Raw genomic sequence first — 18,793 nt, forward strand, 5'->3', positions numbered from 1 at the left:
TCTTCCAGAGTTTGATTTTGTGCATCTGGTAAAGACGCGCGAAATCGATCTGTCTAGGGTTGGCAGTCGACCCATCGCTATTGCAAGGAATAAGGACAGTCCATTGATGTTCCTTAATGAAGACAGTCAACATAAGTCAACTTCTGATAGGTTGATTCTGTCTACAAAACTGCCGTAGCTCGAACTGCCTATCTGAAATTGACTTCCAGGTCTAGTGCAGACCTGGCCTCGGTTTGAGGTAAATAACAATTCTGAACTGAAGACAGGAAAAGCTGTTAAACGTCTCTGTCTGCCCTGACAGGAACCTTTGAGCACTCTGCAAATCCAGGCTTGCTACACGTACCTATGGAGTTACTATTGAGTCATTGGTGCTGCATAACATGAAAATCATAAACATGGTGCTTTGCTGCATTGTGGGTCCCTGAGCGCTGGCTGCCCTTGACCCCGCCCCTGCTGCCCTCTGCCCCGCCTCTTCCGGGAGTGCAGACATCTTGCCCGTGGAGGCTGTCGGCGCCTCTAGACATGAGCAAACTCTCTTGCTTCCGCAGCGGTGCATGAAGCTGGGCTATTGTCCGCTCTGAGGGTGTTCCATAGATAACAACACGCACACCTTCTGGGATGTAACCTAGGGAAACCAGACTCCATGGGACACTGCCCAGCACCCTCTGGAAAGCCTGAGTCACAAACACCTCTGCAAGGGCAGAACACACATACTCAGCCCCAGGGGGAGAGTAACTTGGCTTTCTCACAGGTGTTGTCCTATTGTAACCCGCTCCATTTGGAGAGGAGGGGGTTCAGGGCAAGGGTTTGGGGAAGGGGAGGGGTGGCAACTCCTATAGCAGTACTGGGACAGGAACCTTTCTCATTTATGGTGGCTGGAAGTGTCCAGACCCCTGCTCCCAGTGATCCACTTTTTAACTGGTGCAGCACGCTGCAGATCACTGGCTTACTTTTACCTTTCCTGAGCCCCTACCACTGCGGTGTCAGAGTGGAGAACAGCCCAGCCAATTCGGCACCTAAGGATTGTTCGGTGGCTTTCCTGAAACGAGTCTGTGACCCAGTCCAGTTCCCAGGGCACATGCTATCAGAACCTTCTTTGGAAGTATCTGCATCCAGGCTGGGAATCCGACGTGCTACCCTCCGACCACGGCTGTGGGAACTAGGCTAGCTGCATGGTGACCTGTGCCTGGGCCATCCCAGAGCTGCGGCACATTTATTAGCACCCATCTCACCTTGGAGAAGCGGTCCAAAACTACCCCCCACCAACAGACGGACACTGCACAGGCCAGGTAATCAGAAGCAACCAGCCAGAAGCTGCAGTCTCGAGCCTTGTAGGAACACAGGTTTGTCAGTATCATTCCTAGATGCTGTTATTCCCCAGGGCTGACAAGCAGAAGTCTCTGTGTTGATTTGGGGACACTGAGGTTTGAACCAGAAAGAAGTTTCTGGGCATTTGCCAGTTTGCGTGGGCTGGTGCTCCTGACATCACAGATATGGACATCTGAGTCTATTTCAGTGTATTCTCCACTCAGTGTTTTACCAGGCTTGCTAACTCCTCTGAGAACGTGCTAGTCCTGTTAGCTTGCTGCTGCTTCAGCCACCTCCCTCCTGCTTGCAGGAATGTCCTGGCAAAACCAACAAAGACCCTGTTGCAAAGATCCTCTCTGAAGGGTGCGTGTGAAGATGGGAAGGGACAGTGATTGCTACAAAATTGTAGGGAAAGGGGTACGAAACTCTCCTAGTCAGACAGCACAGGAGGTGGTGTTTCCCCACCTCTCTGTTAGAGGTTAGAGCTGTAACTCCTGAGCACAGTCAGCTGGTCTGAATGGGGGCTGTTTGCACATGGTGTCATGAACTTGCAGCTGTGCCCATGATATCTTCATTTTACCACCTTGGTGGACAAGTTCCCTGGGACCTGGTGGGGAAGATGATGAAGTTTCCCACAGTGCTTTTGCTTTCCGCGCCTTTTCTCTGTTTCTCTCTCTCCTGACACAATGAAAAGGGTTCAGCAGCCAATGGGAAACAGCCCAGGTCCTACGACAACGTCTTTCCATTTGATTTCCAGAAAGTCTTGGAGCAGTGGCTGGGCTCTCAGGTGAGAAGGGAACAACAGTAAATGTGGGGCACAGCTGAATAGTTTGTAACCTCCTAGGTGTGCTTAGCAGCTCCCAGCAGGGATCCAATTCTGGAGCTGTAATTGTAATTGTATCTCCCAGACACCAGGAATGGGGTGGGAGCAGGGTGGAAAGTGTCTTTTCCCTTCACAATGGAAGTGATGTATTATCACATGTTTACGATTTCCAGGAACAATAACTCTGTTTCTCTCAGAAAAACACAAGGCTGAGCTGCAGATTGTTGGAGATGTGGGAATAGGGTGAAAGAGAATAAGAAATCGTCAAGGGATCTGGCTGTGTAACTGTCTAATGAATCAGTCTGTGTAGTAAGGTCTGCAGCCCATGTCAACACAGCACTTAAGCTAAAAAGTTGGTTTCAAGGGTTGTCATAGCCGGGTGGTAGTGGGGATAAGCTCCCACTATCTATAAAATGCTCCCATGGCGTGCGTCTCCAATAGCCTCCAATAGCGACATCTGCTTACTGCTGCTCACAGTGCGGAAAGGACTGCCACTCCCGGATTGGATTGCACAGCCACAGAAGACGCTGCTCGGATCAGTCCAACTGGGACGCAAACCCATGATCCCTCGGGATCGAAGGATGCCTACAACTAAGCTAAAAAGTTAGGGGGAGGGATAGCTCAGTGGTTTGAGCACCAGCCTGGTAAACTCAGGGTTAAGAGGTTAATGTGGGGTTGAAGAGGCCATTTAGGGATTGGGGCAAATAGATGCCAGGGATGGTGCTTGGTCCTGACAGGAGACTGGACTAGATGACCTCCTGAGGTCCCTTCCAGTTCTAGGAGATGTGTATCTCCAATTATATTTTAAATATTTTATTGTAGGGTTTGCTTTTCCATTTAGTTCTGCAAGTGGCACTATCACCAATCTAAGTGTTAAAAACATGGGTGGGCCCCAAAATCACAAGAGTGGATTTACAATCATGAGATTTTTGAATAGAATAATTTTGGGGTTCCTTTTATTTGTCTTCGGGTGCTATGCTCTTTGGGATTCACGTTTCCAGGCTTTTCTCTGCAGCCACCAGAGCGAAAATCTTTGCTTTGCTTTGCTTTTTCTTTTTTTAATAAAAACTGATATGTGCACCTAATCCCTTGACTTCAGTGCCTGGGGCCTTCAAAAAAGCACCACCTATTGGGAAGGGTGGCAGCACTGAACAGTGAGGCCTGTGGGTTGTTCGGATCATTTGCAAGAGTGAGTTGTAAAGGCTAAGGCCCGCTGCCAAAATGCTTTCTCCTGCACTTGTGGTGAGCCTCCACTGTTGGTGGGAGCCCTATCTGATAGCTGAGAAGAAAGAGGTAGCTAAGGCCACTCCCGCGAAAACTTCAAAGTGTGAGGTCAGAGAGGCTGAACAGGGTGCTCCATGCATTGGAGAGCCAATACAAGAGAGTAAAGCACCCCCCAGTTCTTGGTGGGTATAGCTGTTAGAGCCACCTTCAGAAACATGGAGACAACACCTCCATTTGATACTATATTTAGAGCCCTGCAAATCTGCAGCTATCTGCTTTATATCCGTGGGTATCTACAGCCACAGATGTGGATGCAGATCTCTGTGGTTCATTTTTGCAGACACAGATGTGGATACAAATTTTGTGTCTAGAACCCTGTAAATCTGCACCTATCCACTTTATATCCACACATGTGGATGTGCAGATCCGTGGATCATTTTTGCAGACGCAGATATGAATGCAGATACCAATTCTGTACCCACGCAAGGTTCTAACTACATTCCACTCTGTTACTACTGACCTGGGGACAAGGTAGCTTAGATACCTACACCACTCCCATTACTACAGTCAGAGCTGTCCTGCCTATTGGACAAACTGGGGCAGTCACCCCAGGACATGTGCTCTTGGGGGCCCCACAGCAGCCACCCCAAACATCCTATGGACAGAAGGGATGGGGGATTACCTGGGGCTGAGGGTTGAGCAGCAGAGATAGCAGGAGTCAGCACCCTTCTCCTGTGGTCTCCCCATCTCCCCATGCAGGAGTTGGAAGCAGGAGCCTGATCCACCCTGCTGTGATGTGCCATGCTGCCCTCCCAGCCCTGAGCCTTGCTTCTCCACCATGAGGGAAACAGAGCTCCTCCGCGGTTCCTGCTGTCTGTGGAGAAACAAGGCACAGTGGGCCGGGAGGGCAGGCTATTGCTCCTTCTGCCACTCACAGGGTGAGTGCAGGAGGGAGGAGAGGAAACCCCTTCTGCCTGCACCTTGCCCAGCCCTCAGCCCTAGGTAACTTCCAGGCACTGTTGCCTGGGGAAGAGCGTAAGGGAGGAGGCCGGGCAGAGGAGGGACAGGGTCTGTGGGGGGTGAGGGGTGCATTGTTCCAGGCTGCATCCCCCCTTGGGATGTCTGACTGCAGTATCTGTGCTTCTCTCTTTCTCCCCAACTATTCTCACAACACAACAGCTATTGTCAGCACACCTCTGTGCGGCAGGGCTAGTTCCTTATTCCCATTTTAAAACAAGGAACTGAGGTACAAAGTCTGGGACAGAAGAGAGAATTGGACCAGCTATTGCAAGTCCCAGGAGAGGCCACATTCACACATCTCATAGAGCTGGAACGGACCTTGTGGGGTCATCAAGTCCGGCCCCCTGCCCTCTTGGCAGGACCAAGCACCATCCTTGATAAATAAATAATAATAATAATAATAATAATAATCTATTTGCCCAGGCCAGCATCCTACCTCTCAGCTTAAATCTACCCCTACCAACATACAACTTCAACATGATAAACTTTGTCTGGCGTGATGTGCCCATTGAATGTGAACTGATTTCAATACAAAGGTGACAGACATCTTAGAAATGCTTGGTAGGCAGGAAAATACTTGATACTTGATAGACAGGTGTGTCCCATGAAAGCTCATCACCTAATAAATTATTTTGTTAGTCTTTAAAGTGCTACTGGTGTGCTTTTTTGTTTTGATAGTATACAGACGAGCACGGCTATCTCTCTGTTACTGTTGATAGATGGGCGTTGCTTGTGAAAATATCAAACCTGGCTTCACTGAGTTATAAAATCCTGATTCACCATGAGAGCTGAACAGTATTTTGTAAGAGGTTATGTAAAGGGAGCACCTTCAGGGTGTGTGTGTGTGTGTGTGTGTGTGTGTGTATATGCGCAAATCTTCCTTCCACACACCCACCATTCACCATACTGAACTTTATGGCAGTGCTGATGTTGCAAAAAGAAGCCAGACAGCTCCCTCTGGTGTGCATATGAATAGTCACTGAATCTTGTAGACATGGGTTGTTTCTCTCATGACAAAAGGACATTTAAACAGATTGGTGAATGCTGGTAATTATACCTCATATGCGTGAGAAGGCCCAGAAACGCCAAAACTAGGCTAATTTACCATTATGAGAACAGCAGAAATGTAGCACTTTAACGACTACCAAATGATTTATTCGGCAATGAGCTTTCATGGGACAGACCCACAGATTGATCTGAAATACAGGGGGTCTGTCCCATGAAAGCTCATCACCAAATAAATCATGTTGTTAGTCGTTAAAGTGCTACATTTCTGCTGTTTTGTTTTGTCAGCGTACAGACTGACACAGATCCCTCTCTGTTACTATTACCATTATGAGGTTAATCCTGGGAAAACGAACTGCCATTGCAGCAATTTATGCATCTTCTGCAACAACAGGGATGCTAGGGAGATACGAAAGTTGTTGTACTGGAGATCACTGCTTTGCACTGACAAATTAGTCACCAAAAAAGTAGCCTGACCAGCAGAGAGCAGGCGGACCGTCCTGAAAGCAGACGACACCTCCAAAAGCACAGCACACCCCCCCACAACACAGGGACAGAGTTCAGCTCTTACTAAGCAATTCCACCTGCGGCTGTCTTGCTATCTCTGGGTGTCTCATGGAGGCACCCGGCACAAGGAGCCCCTAAAATGAACTCTCCTTAATTACTGGGCTGTAATGGGCTCACTGCCCCAACCAGAGGCCATGTGGAGAAGTGTGCTCAGGCACCTGCTCTGTCACTCCTCTGTGTCTCTTTACATACATGAATGGTAACAGAGAGGTAGCCCTGTTGGTCTGTACTCTAACAAAACAAAACAGCACCCACCACCACCTCCTGGAAAACAGCTCAAGGTCAAACGCATGGCTAGTGTCGGGAGCGCGCCTGCGCAGAGATCACAGGACTGGCAGGCCTAGTGAGGGCACCGGCTTCACGTGCTGTCACTGAGCGTGCGCGAGTGCCGCTGGCGCATGCTCAGTAGCAGACGAGCGACTGCGCCTTCCCACGTGAGTTCCCTTGGCCAGCCCTTTAAACCAGCTGCCCGGCGCTCGAGCTCAAGGAGACTGGGGTCGGACGCGGCAGCTGCAGGATGGCCAGGGGTGGCAGGAGCGTGGCGGCCCGGCCGGCTGCAGCCAGGTGCGGCGGGGCGGGGGCTGTCTGGGACTCGGCGGGAGGCTCCCCGCTTCTGGGACAGGACAGTCTGCGGGGGTCCCTGGCCCGGGCTCGGTGAAAGGGGAGGGCTCTGGGCCGGCCGTGTCCCCGGCAAGCAGCGCCTGTGCCTCTCCCAACCCCCGTGGCACTGGGCAGTGTGTCAGGGGGGCGGGAAGGGGGTGTGTGCTGAACTCAACGCTAACCCTCTACTCTGATGGGAGCTACTTCAAATCGGGGGGGTGTTAGCGCCCCCCCCGCCCCAGCCGAGCACCTGTCTCCAGCCTGGCGAGCATGGTGGAGAAATATCTTTTATTAGCCTAGCTGCTGTGGGTGGGAGAGAGAAATATTACCAGTTGCGCAGAGCTCTTCCGTGCGGCTGGGATTGGCAATCCCAGGGTCACAGCTCGGCACAAGGTCAGACAATGAATGGATTTAGCTTAAATCCTTAGTGTGGGTTCTAAGGGCCTGTTCACTGTGAAGTGGCGAATCTCTCCAGATTGTCTGTCTGCTTAGCAGTGCTATCCACGGTTTCCAGTCTGGGAGCTGTCCTTTGCCCTGGTGAAGGAGGCTTTCACATGGAGTGGTGGGAATCAGCTGTACAAGGCATGGTGCTGTGGGTCACCTTTTGTCTGTTTGCAGGCTCCTCCTACCAATATAGAAATGCTGTTCTTTTTCCTGGGGTTGCAAAGGCCGATACCGCTCTGGAGCAAGTTGCTAACCAGTTACAGAACACAAATCCAGCCTTATTTGTAGCAGTGCCCTTGGCTAGCTGAGAGGAATAGGTTCATATGGTGAATTTAGCCATAGTGTTGTCATTTTCACATATTTGACTGAAAGTGGACGTACGGTGAAGTGGTAAAGTGAATTCTTGAGCTGGTGCATGTGGAAGTATGGGAGGAAGCAAATGAGATCTGGGGTGGCTGTGCCAGATTTTATCCAGAAAGCTTTTGAACTGACACCTTTTGAGAAGCTTTTTCTCTTGTCTGCTGCGAAACTAGATGCAGATCAAACTTAGAAAAGTGCCACACAGTGAAGCTGTCCTATCTTGCCCACCCCCAGAATACACCTCCATGAGATAACAAGCAAGCCAGCTGGTGGGGTAGGAGATCCTACGGTAGCTATGTCCTAATGCCTGCTCCTTTCTTTACAAATGTCACCAAACTTTTTTTCCCCTCCCCCTTCTGTTCCTTTCCCTTGTACTCAGCAGTGCAGCACCTTCTCATGCTCCCCCACCAGCTCATCCTCCACCTTCAGCTGTTGCAGCCCCAGCTCAGCCCCAGCAGCCTGGCCTGATGGCTCAGATGGCTAGCACTGCTGCAGGGGTTGCTGTTGGATCGGCAGTGGGCCATGTGGTTGGCAGTGCTCTTACGGGGGCATTCGGCGGTGGCAGCAGCTCTGAGCCAGCGAAACCAGCAAGTGCTGTCCAGGTAATGCAGCTCCATGGTTTGACTAAGGAACTATTCTTCAGAGGTTCATGGATTCTAGGAAGCAGGGCTGGCTGTCTGGTATCATTGAGTAGGCTTCCTGCACTCCAGCATGACACAAACAATATCCACTTTGAGCCCTACTATAAGTAAGGGGTCTCTGAAAGTTGAAGTGTGTACATGTGCAGGTAGGAATGTTTCTGTGCCTTAAACTAGTTGATCAGGCTATATTGGTGATTTTTAAGTGTGGACAAGAGACTGGAACACGACACTATGGGTTTAGCATGTCCGTTTATTGAACTCTGATCACTTAGGGCTTTTAAACTTAATGAGACACCTTTATTACACAACAATCTGTCCTTTTCCTCTCTTAAAGAAACAGTGGGTATTTGGTGTTTTGAGACTAGCTAAATCTAACTTCTGAAAGCCTGTCTCGACTTGAGGAGTTGGAGTAAAATAAATTAAATGATAGTAACCTGCCCTTGTCATCTTTAAATAGGAAACCTGCACCCATACCATGCTGTTACCTGAGCTGTCATCCCAAACTCTCAAAGCTCCACATGTGTTCTTTAGCCTTCAGCAGGGATGTAAAATCCCATCTAATTGGTTAACTGGCCTGTGGTGCTGCTGCAGGAAGCAGGGGCACTCCAGCTGGGCTGGAGTAGTCCCTGTTTTGCGGTAGACCTGGGCATGGCGTGGATGGGGGTGCTGTAGCTGGGCTGAAGCAACCCTGGTCATGGCATGCCACAGGCAGGGCTGCTCCAGCCAAGGGGTGCTCCCACTGGGGCTGTGGTCTTCCAGCTGCCACTCCCTTCCTAACAGCCCCTCCCCAGGGGGCTGCTGTGGATGGGGCTACTCCTGCCTGGTTGCAGCACCCCTGTCTGTGGTGGCCCTGTGGGGCTAAAGCACCCCCAACTCCTTGCAGGCAGGGGTCTGCTCCAGCCCATACCAGTTATCTATAACTGGAAATGGATGAGGCTTATTGGTAAACCAGTTAAACATCCCTAGTCTCCAGCTCTGCTCTCGAGAGATTCACTTTCTAGCCAGTTGCAGCAGAGCATGCTGGCCTGGGGCCTTGCTGCTTAAAAGGACGGGTAATTTAGATGACTTTTGAGAGGACCCATTTGTTTCAACTGGCTCTGAGTGTAAACTTGGGATGGGGATGCAGGATCTTCCTAGTCTAATCCCACTCCTGATGATGGTTACTCTTCAGCACTTGCATAGCTGAATTGCTCTGTCTCCCATTTCTCAGTGTAAAGTCGGGCTAAGGCTGACCAGTCTTATCAGGCTGATGACTAGAGGTGGAGCACAACAGGTCTGTTTGGAAGCAGAGTTGGGATTTTCACCATCTCCTTGGAGAGACATAGTGCAATTCCTGTCACCTGGTGGGGCATCTAAAAGTAGAAGTTATTAGCAAAGTGCAATCATGACATAAATCAGTGTGGAAGATTACTAGGGTCTAGGTGCTGGGAGGCAGGCTGTGGCTTGTAGAAGAAGCCTTGGAATCTCCTTTAGAAAGGCTTTGCCTGCAAAACTCTGCACCTGGCAGTGAAGGTTCCTTCTTGGATGTGGTGGTGCCTCCTAAGAGGTCCTAGGTCAGACTGACTGGGAAGGGAACATCTGCCTCCCTGTTTCACTCGCTGCCTGCTCTAGAATGTTGAGGCGGTGTGTATTTCTGTTCTGCTAGCAGCTGACCATTGTGCCATTTGCAAAAGTCTAAATTTACTAGCCACTGTGTAAACAAGCAACAGAACCTGCCCTGGGGTATCTTGTCTTGCTGCCTGCATAGCTAAAATCCAGAAGCCTCCAAAGTCAACTGAGCATTCAGATACAAAGTCTGTCTAGCATTCGCTGCAACTCAGCCTACAATGTGGCTGGCATTTTAAGGCTGCTGTGTGTCTATGTGCATGTTTGTGCTTGACTGGCTGAATGTCACTGCCCTAATTTACATTGAATATAGGGCCCAAAGAATCAAAGGTGGTAAACCAAGCCAACCACTGCCCAGCAGTAAACAGTTTTAAACAAGGTCTGGGGTTTGGACAGTGCCTTCAACCTGCTTGGTGCCATTCAGAATCCTTTAACTTTTTACAAAAGGTACAGAAAAGAATGAAAACAGTTAAAATTTCAAATCTTCAGGCTTTCAGATAAAATCTTCTGGCATTCACTGGTGTCCAGGAAAGGTTCTTATTTCTCAGTTTGGCCATCCCTTCTGTGTATTTGATTTATGAACTGATCATTAGCACTGTAATTGTGCATTGGTTTCAGAACAATGGCAAGATGTGGGCTCCATTTAGTCACATGCTCACCCTGACTGGGAGCTAAATGGGGATCATTGTGGTTTGTCTGTCTGAGTTGGTGTCCCTAAACTGGGTTGTTTTTCTGCTTTGGTTGCCTGTAGGAGCCGAGACAGCCTGCATACCAGCAGCCACAGTATGGACCTTGCCACTATGAGATGAAGCAGTTCCTCGAATGTGCTACCAATCAGAGTGATCTGACCTTGTGTGAAGGCTTCAATGAGGCACTGAAGCAGTGCAAATATAATAATGGTGAGATTTTTTTTTTCTTGGTTTTGCTGCAAGGGGGAGAGAAGGAAAGCTTAAGTCTGGTACTAGCAAGCAAATGTTTTAAAGTAGCCTGGCTTAGCCTGGCATGGTTCTGAGCTTTCTGATAGCAGCTTAGTAGTAGCTTCTCCTAAAGAAATCAAACTGGCTAAATGTGGATTAGGTTGTTGTCCTTCCATGTGATGTGATGGCAAAGTCTCATGCCATTTTCACTAGCGGAGTCTTCACCATGCTTGGGAATCGTGGAAATGGGAAGAGGGGCACCTTTGGTCCATATAACAGAATGAAAATGGTAGTCCAGCTACTGGGCTCAGAGCATCCACTCTGAAATAGGGAACTCCATTGCCAAGTTCTCTGGGGGATCCTACTCCATTCCCAGAGCACTGGCAGCTATTCCTCTTGTTTCTTGTCCATTTGCTGGAGAGTTGGGTTCACTTCTCCTGGAGTGACATACTAACTAACTAATTAATGAGTAGACCAGCCCCCTTTATATGCTTGGTCAGACAGATACCCTGCATTGTGACTCCCTCAGTCATGTGACAGGCCTCTTGCCAAATGCTGAACTTGAGTTTGTCCAATCTTTCTTTGTAGGTGTCTCCTCACTCTTGTGAAGAAATTCAGTGCTACCGCAGGGAACAGAGAGCCTGGACTGCAGACAAGAATGGAAGAGATGGGAAGGAAGGGCTAGTGACCAAAGTAACCACTGGGGAGGAGGGATAGTCTGACCAGAGCAGAGAAGCACTTTAGAGTTTATATGCTTCTAGGGTGGCCAGGAAAGAACAATGGCTGGAACTTCCTGGGGCTTTTAGAATCAGATCAAGTTTGTTTGGCTGTATGTAATAAAAGGAGATCTATTTTAATCTGTGAATAGGCTGTGGTCTGTTAAACTGTAAAATGTCACTCTAATCTCTGAATGTTTTCTCCTCCTCTCTTCTCCAAACAAGGGGAGCAAACACCTTTAACATGCATGTGGCTGGATGACTCAGCAAAACCAAATCAGGCCAGGCTTGGATTTTCCCCCTCAGAACAGGTACCACAGGGGTAGCAGATAAGGCCAGAGCAGAGAATCTCTGAGAGCACTGCCCTGCAAGTTCTTCACTGACTAATGCGTGAAAATCTCATCATCTACTGACATACTTGGGACAGAGGCATGGAAAGAAAATGTGACCTGGTCAATTGCATGACTAAGAACAGGACTGACTGGCTGATCTCATTTGAGTCTTAGTGTGTTATGTAATATGCTGAAGGTCACTAACATCCTGTTAAGTTCACTGGCACCACGTGCGGATTTAACATTACACTAGGAGCTGACGGGTCTCATGTAACAATCCAGTATAGCTAGTCAGTAATGGAAATGGATTAGAAGTTGTGCAAACTCCACACCTTTTTCAACTGTACTGGGCTTTGGAACAGCTTGGGTGACCTTGGCACAAGCAAAACTACGCTGCTAGCAGTCAGCAGGCTTTGGCTGGCAGGAATGTAGCTCTTGTGTGACAAGCAAAAGAATGCTTGGCCTAGTAATTCTGGGATTTGGGTGAAATCTCTGAACAATGGGTTATTTTCATTGTCTTTGCTCTGTAGCTGCTGAGCGCTTTGTAAGGAAGACGGTTGCTGGCAAGTCTCTGCTAGTGCAGTTCTGTTACTCTTTGCTGTTTGGCAAAACTGGGAAGTTACATTCCTCTAACTACAACAAATTAATGGCTATGCCTCAATCTTGCAATGCAGGCCTCTTCCCCCACCCAAAGGTCCTGACCTTGGCTTTGGGCATTGCAAGCTATGCATAATGCAGGAGAAGCTCAACAGCCGGACTGCCAGGTGCTACGGGGTGGGAGAGCCTGCCAAGGAAAACCTAGGTGCAGCGGACATTCTAAAGCTGGGGGACTGGCAGCCCAGGTGGTGGGCCAAGGCAGTCAGTCCTCAGCAGCGCTGGGCCCTCCTACTTCCTTCAGAGCAGTGTGCAGTGGTGCAGCAGCACTGCCAGAGTACTTCAAAGGGGCCCAGAGCACCTGATGCCAAAGTAGCAGCAGGAGCTCTGTCCCCCTGTCCAACTACCTGCTGTGTGTCATCCTCTGGTCAGCAGGCCTGCTCTCAAGCCTTCCCGCTTGTATGAGGGGTGAGAGTGATCTGAGGAACACTAGTATAAATCTGGAGCTAACCAAAGGGGTCAGAGCTACCCAAACGTACCTACCGAAGTGCATCTGTAGCTGGGCTAAAGCCTCTGAAAGAAACCCATTCCCTGCTGAACAAAACTACATTTCCCACAATCTTTAAACCTCTGTTTTTATTCTGTTTATGTATCTAATATTTATGTAGAATACATTCTACTTTGATTCATAAAAATAGCCCTACAGGATCCACTTTTCCAAATCAGTCAAAAAAAAAAAACAAAAAAAAAAACACCTAATGGGACCATGAGATCACTGTAGGAGATGTCAGAGCTGCTTCTTCAGAAAGGCCAGTGCCAGAGGAGTTACTGTGAAATACAGTGGGGGATTTTTGGCAAGCTGCCTTGCAAGAATTCCATATCAGAATTGCTCAGTTTCCAAGATTATATTTTTCTTTGACAACCAGCCCTAAAAACTGAACCTGGGTATGAAATTTAAGATTTAATTTAAAATTAATTTAGTTTTCTGCATTGTGCATGATCATAAAGAGCCTCCCCGTGGATGCAAATAATACTATTGAGGGAGTAGACTGACTACAATCCACTTTGGTCTCCCAAAGCTAGTGTGCTTATGTGGTGGTAACTGCAATAATATAATGCATATTTTCTTCTCACAAATGGCACTGGATTCTTATAAATGTACCAGTTGGCCTTGGCCTGAGCAGGAGAGATGAGTGTTCACTATGAGAGACATGGGCTACGTCTACACGTGACGCCAACATCGAAATAGGCTATTTCGATGAATAACGTCTACACGTCCTCCAGGGCTGGCAACGTCGATGTTCAACTTCGACGTTGCGCAGCACCACATCGAAATAGGCGCTGCGAGGGTATGTCTACACGCCAAAGTAGCACACATCGAAATAAGGGTGCCAGGCACAGCTGCAGACAGGGTCACAGGGCGGACTCAACAGCAAGCCGCTCCCTTAAAGGGCCCCTCCCAGACACAGTTGCACTAAACAACACAAGATACACAGAGCCCACAACTGGTTGCAGACCCTGTGCCTGCAGCATGGATCCCCAGCTGCCGCAGCAGCAGCCAGAAGCCCTGGGCTAAGAGCTGCTGCCCACGGTGACCATAGAGCCCCGCAGGGGCTGGAGAGAGAGCATCTCTCAACCCCTCAGCTGATGGCCGCCATGGAGGACCCGGCAATTTCGACGTTGCGGGACGTGGATCGTCTACACGGTCCCTACTTCGACGTTGAACGTCGAAGTAGGGCGCTATTCCGATCCCCTCATGAGGTTAGCGACTTTGACGTCTCACCGCCTAACGTCGAAGTTAACTTCGAAATAGCGCCCGACGCGTGTAGCCGCGACGGGCGCTATTTCGAAGTTAGTGCCGCTACTTCGAAGTCACGTGCACGTGTAGACACAGCTATGGTGTGCAGCAAATACGCTTGAGAACACTTCCTACATCAGAAGGTTCTCCTGTTTCCAGTAAGGGTTGCTTGAAAGTGTTACAGTAGTTCAAATGGAAGTGCATGATGCAAACTGATGCTCATGTTGGGTTGTGACTATCAAAGCAGCACCTTTTTGCGGAAGGGACCTGCACCCACGTGTTGGAGTCATTAACATAAAACGTAAGCCTGTACTACTTTTAGTCTGTTGGCCTTGACCTAAACTCTGTGCAGAGGATGACACAAGCCCAGCTAGCCTTCCATTTGAAAAGGTTCTGGGTGTGTGCATGTGAGAAGGATGCTCTGTGGTGTTTATAAAGCAGTGGGCATCTTGCATTCTGCCCTAGGGTTTGACTCCTGGGTGCCTGGCTTTTTGACCCTGTGTAGAGTCTCTGGATGATGTTTCCAAACACCTGGAAGCCTTTTTCCACAAGGGACGCTATCCTCTGTCTAGGTGGGCTTGCTAGAGAGAGCAGAGCCTTTCTTAGTCTGCTGTGTGCTTCTGAATTTGGCTGGGGAGCCCAGGAGCGGTTCTTTATGTGGGCGAAGCTTCCTCTGCATGGAACTTCTCCCCATGTTGTCCTTCCGCTGAGGGTGTGCTGATAATCTCCACAGCCGTTCTGGGAGACAAACCCAGAAACCAGCGATCACAAGTTAGTTTCTGGCTAGGCTCCTGTTTTCTAAACCAGAGTGCATGGCTTTCTGCCAGCGGACTGATTCCTTCCTTGTTTATATGACAATAGAAAGTGAGGGAGTGTAGAGGCCTGAGCCCCAGCATTCAGAGACAAGAACTACTTTGCTTTTTAGTCAGTCCCTCCCCGGGTTGAGCAGAAGACAAAGCAGGCAATTGTCCTGAGGCCTGGTGATTCCAAGGGGCCCAGAGCTCCTGGCCCCTGTGGCTGGTGCTCAGGCAGCCGGAGCTCCAGGCTCTTTAAATTGCAGCCCTGCGTTCTGCATGGCACACTCCAGGTGGCACTGGGCAGTGAGTGTGCCGTGCTCTGGGTAGTGAGGAGAGCTGGCTGTGCCCCGGCACCTTCCAGGAATTCAGAGCTGACCCCCCACTGCTTGCCCAGGGGCCTGTGGAGGCTGTTAGTGCCCATTTCCAGTTTCTGAGCATCTGTCCCTCTTTATCCTGATATAAAACATTCCTCTGCCTCTGTTGCCCCACGTATGAAATGGGGTTGGTAACTTGCCCATCTCTGGACATGGTAAGGCTTAGTGAGAGCATACGTGTAAAACACTGAAGAGAGAAACCTGCAGGCCTAGTAGGGATTGGAAATACTTCCCAGTTCAAGCTCAACAGACCCATTTTAGCTTTTTTTGTTAGTTCCTTTTCCCACCCATGTCCCTGGGATGGTTCATTCCTTTAACCAGAACAACAATTTTTGGCCAAGCCAGTTCTGGAAAAAAGTCACAAAAGAAGCCTCAGGCCAAATTCAGCAGAAAGGGGCTATGAAATGCAGGGCTAGTGATGGTGCATGATGACACGGGGCAGGGATCTGACTAATAATGTCTGATGTCACACAGTTACATCACTGGTCTCCCTGGGGAGATTTTATGCACAAGTAGAACAGCTCTCACCTGCCAGCTCAGGGTGGTATGTTCCCAGGTTCTCCAGAAGGGATTCATAGTAAGTTGGTTCTGAGCCTTCTCCTCCTGCCAACACAATTAGCAGAGCCCCATGCTAGTTTTTCATATCCTGGAAGTAGGTTTTGGGCCATAAGACGTACCTGAGCTTGTGCAATTCAGTTATGTCACTTCAAGAAGTGATCCTTTCATGCTAGCTTGACACAGGGTGTGAGTTTGTCATGACACAATTGCCACATGGTTTCTTTCTATCCACCTACTACCATGCATTCATTGTTGTGCTGTGTTTCTCTACCAGACGCACTATTTTCTCTATTTGCTTGTACCTTTGCTCTCTTGTATGCATATAATTCATTTTTACACAGTGGGATGGATATCCCACCAACTTTGTTCATTTATGTTGGTGTGCAACAAGCAAAACCCCACAGAAGGAAGGATTCGGGGGTCCATTCCAACAATGGAGTATGCTGCTTTGCAGGGAGTAGCACAGCATTCCTAGGGTATGTCTACACTAGGGAATAAATTCAAATGTATTAAAGTCGACTTTATAGCACTGGATTTTATAAAGTCGAAGTTGAATGTCTACACTTGCTCAGTTTACAGGGGGCTTGGCAAACAACTTACGAATGACTCTGATGAGGATATAGTGCTGCCTCTCTTGTAGGTATTTACTGGCCAGCTCAGATGCAGGACTTTCCACTTGACTCAGGTTCATCAGGGTCCCTGACTCATCTAGAAGATCAATACAATCTGCAGAGAGAGATTGAATTAAGATTTTGTTACATGTGTTCAGCATATACCTGCACCTTTACAGTTCATGCAGAGTTAGGGCTGGCTTATCTACACAAGTCGGTCATGAAAGTGACTGAAATGGAACCAAATGGAGGCCACTTTAATTCTAAATAAATGTGTCCACACAAGCATCTAGGGCAGTTAACCCAATGCAGTTTAAATTCACAGCTTTAGTTCATTTGGATTAACTTTCCCAAGTGTCTGTGTGTATACAGGCCCACAGTTGCATGTGTAGTCTCCGTGCCTAGAGTAGAGCTATCCCCATTTGACACAGCCAGCGAGAGGCTCCGCCTGGCAAAGTGACTTGGTTACAAAGGCAGGAAATTCATTTGCTGCCTCCATGTTTTGTAAAGCCAACATTTTTAGATCTCTTGAACATCCAACAAACCATTGTTAGCTGCCTAGTTTGTCTGTTGCTTAGTAAAGGGCAAAGTGAAATTTCTAGTGTATTATATGTAGCATATTATACTGATCACAAGCAACGTGGAGCTGTGAAGGAGGGAATCTTTATAACATAGGACAGAGAAGACGTCATCTGCTACAGTCCCCTCCATTTTGCATTTTTGCCTGACCCTCTTAATCTCTACAGGACCCATTTTCACCTTTCCACTGGCTCCCTCATTGTCTCTGATACTCTAAGACCATCTGAAAAAAACCCAAGCATCCTCCAGCACTTTAAAGACAAAGAGCATCTGAGTCTATCTCCCACGCTATCTCCCAGGCCAGTGACCTTCACTCCCATTAGGAAGGGGATGGAAAGACAGTACCTTCTGGCCTGCACTGGCATTTCTGCTTCAGGTGTGTGATGAGGCTCAGGACCCGGCAGTGCAAGTTCACAATCTCTTGGCAGTCAGCTGTGAAGGATGGATAGGGAATTAGCAATAGGAGGAGATGATAATTTTCTCCAAGTTTCAGGGGCTGCACAACCCACCGAGTTGCAACAGATTGTGTCTTTGGAATACACCTTTCCGCTTCATAAGATGCTTGGGCTTTGGTCTGGCTTATTAAAATTGGCCTCATAAAATAGAAGAAACAGGCTCAGAGTTTGATAGCAGAGTTTCCAGGTTGCGACTGAGGGCCATTAGTTGGGTTTGAGTAAGGCCTGCACCAGTCCCACTCTTGCTATTGCTGAGCCCTGGCCTAAGCTGTCAAACCTTCATTGTAAGAGTGCTCAAAACATTGCACTGTACAGAGCAAATCAACAAATGGTCATTTTCTCAGGGGAGCCAATTCTGTAGCTGAACAGCCCATTAGTGTGTGGGTCACAGAAAGGCCACTTAGCGCAATTAAGTTGGGAGTTGGTCTGTTCTGCAGTGGTAGGAGCTGCCCCCAGCTCCCACACACACCCTTTTTTTTTGTGCAGGGCCCAAAGGTGCTCCTCGTGTTGTTCACCAGTCAGATGGCACTCAGCAGGCAGGAGATGTGGCTAAGGTGCTCAGGAGTGCAAATGAGCACAAAAGCTGTTGTCACTGATGTGATCAGAGATGACTCTGCAGACAGATGTGGAGCAGAGTTGCCGTTTCTACACAGTCACTTTGTTGAGGATTGTCAAGTATCAGAGGGCTCTAAACTTTTCTGTTAGTCTATAAGGTGCCACAGGACCCTTCGTTGCTGCTTGTTTGTTGAGGATGCGGTAGCTGCATTTTAGAGAGGCATAGACCCTGCCCTAGGGGAAGAGGCAGCTGCAAAACACAGGAACTCGGTTTCCAGCAGGTGTCTCTTGTCAAATTACTTCACATAGTGTATGTTCCTGAATCACAGAATGGTAAAACTCTGCAATGACCACCCCCGCTTTAGAAAGATGGACTAAAGTCCCCTTTAATGGTATGAAGCCTGTCTCTGCAAATCATACCAGATAATGTTCAGCTCTGATTTAAGTATGTTTAACTCTCGCTCCCAAATCACTTTACAAAGGAGGCAAAATACCCATTTTACCATTGGGGAGACTGAGGTACAGAGCATGCACAGTGAATCAGTGATTTCCTGACTCCCCGCACTGCCATCTAACCACTAGGAAATGCTGTCTCCCCATATACCCTTGCCCAAGCCACTGACTTGAGGCAAGCTGAAAGCACCACCGAATTGTGACAAGAAGGAGAACACAAAGCATGCTGTTCTGAGATGCTGGATCCAGTGGGTAAAATCTGGGCTTCCCCCACTTACCTCCATAGCTCACGGTCATGAACATGTAGCTTACACTCTGCTGGGCCTAAACCCCCTCTGCAGTGCCTTTCTGGAGGACTGGTGTCCCTCTACCCCAAGCCAGAGGACTTTGCTGCGGGATGGCTGGAATGCTCTGACGGCCTTGTGTTTTTGGGCAGAGTTGCAGGCAGCCGCGGTGA

The 18,793-nt window shown here is 48.7% G+C and overlaps 2 protein-coding genes across 3 annotated transcripts; one reads left to right on the forward strand and one right to left on the reverse strand.

Moving 5' to 3' along the window:
• The first annotated feature begins 6,370 nt into the window (after positions 1–6,370).
• CHCHD10 (coiled-coil-helix-coiled-coil-helix domain containing 10) lies at positions 6,371–11,379 on the forward strand. 2 transcript variants are annotated; one of them, XM_075012953.1, is made up of 4 exons: positions 6,371–6,511; positions 7,734–7,953; positions 10,349–10,496; positions 11,103–11,379. In XM_075012953.1, the coding sequence occupies exons 1-4, from the start codon at positions 6,465–6,467 to the stop codon at positions 11,120–11,122; spliced, it is 435 nt and encodes a 144-aa protein (XP_074869054.1). In that variant the 5' UTR covers positions 6,371–6,464; the 3' UTR covers positions 11,123–11,379. The 2 variants fall into 2 exon arrangements, with proteins under 2 accessions (XP_074869054.1, XP_074869053.1); XM_075012952.1 differs by having other exon boundaries at positions 6,375–6,511; positions 7,731–7,953.
• Positions 11,380–14,522: 3,143 nt separating this feature from the next.
• C18H22orf15 (chromosome 18 C22orf15 homolog) lies at positions 14,523–18,639 on the reverse strand. Its single transcript, XM_075013040.1, has 5 exons — positions 18,615–18,639; positions 17,219–17,305; positions 16,284–16,409; positions 15,654–15,728; positions 14,523–14,692 (listed from the first exon to the last, which is right to left on the reverse strand). Exons 1-5 carry the CDS (start codon positions 18,637–18,639, stop codon positions 14,523–14,525), a joined length of 483 nt encoding a protein of 160 aa, XP_074869141.1.
• Positions 18,640–18,793: the final 154 nt, after the last annotated feature.

This window comes from Carettochelys insculpta, chromosome 18 (assembly GCF_033958435.1).
Source record: "Carettochelys insculpta isolate YL-2023 chromosome 18, ASM3395843v1, whole genome shotgun sequence".
Lineage (NCBI taxonomy): Eukaryota > Metazoa > Chordata > Testudines > Carettochelyidae > Carettochelys > Carettochelys insculpta.

What these genes read in the sequence shown, in the direction of transcription:
- C18H22orf15 (XM_075013040.1), bottom strand. Translation starts at nt 18,639, where the DNA reads ATGTTCATGACCGTGAGCTATGGAG. An exon ending in CATGACCGTGAGCTATGGAG is followed by an intron (nt 17,306 to 18,614) that starts GTAAGTGGGGGA and finishes CATCCTTCACAG; the next exon opens with CTGACTGCCAAGAGATTGTG. An exon ending in ATGCCAGTGCAGGCCAGAAG is followed by an intron (nt 16,410 to 17,218) that starts GTACTGTCTTTC and finishes CTCTCTCTGCAG; the next exon opens with ATTGTATTGATCTTCTAGAT.
- CHCHD10 (XM_075012952.1), top strand. Translation starts at nt 6,465, where the DNA reads ATGGCCAGGGGTGGCAGGAGCGTGGCGGCCCGGCCGGCTGCAGCCAG. An exon ending in GCCCGGCCGGCTGCAGCCAG is followed by an intron (nt 6,512 to 7,730) that starts GTGCGGCGGGGC and finishes CCTTGTACTCAG; the next exon opens with CAGTGCAGCACCTTCTCATG. An exon ending in GCAGTGCAAATATAATAATG is followed by an intron (nt 10,497 to 11,102) that starts GTGAGATTTTTT and finishes CTTTCTTTGTAG; the next exon opens with GTGTCTCCTCACTCTTGTGA.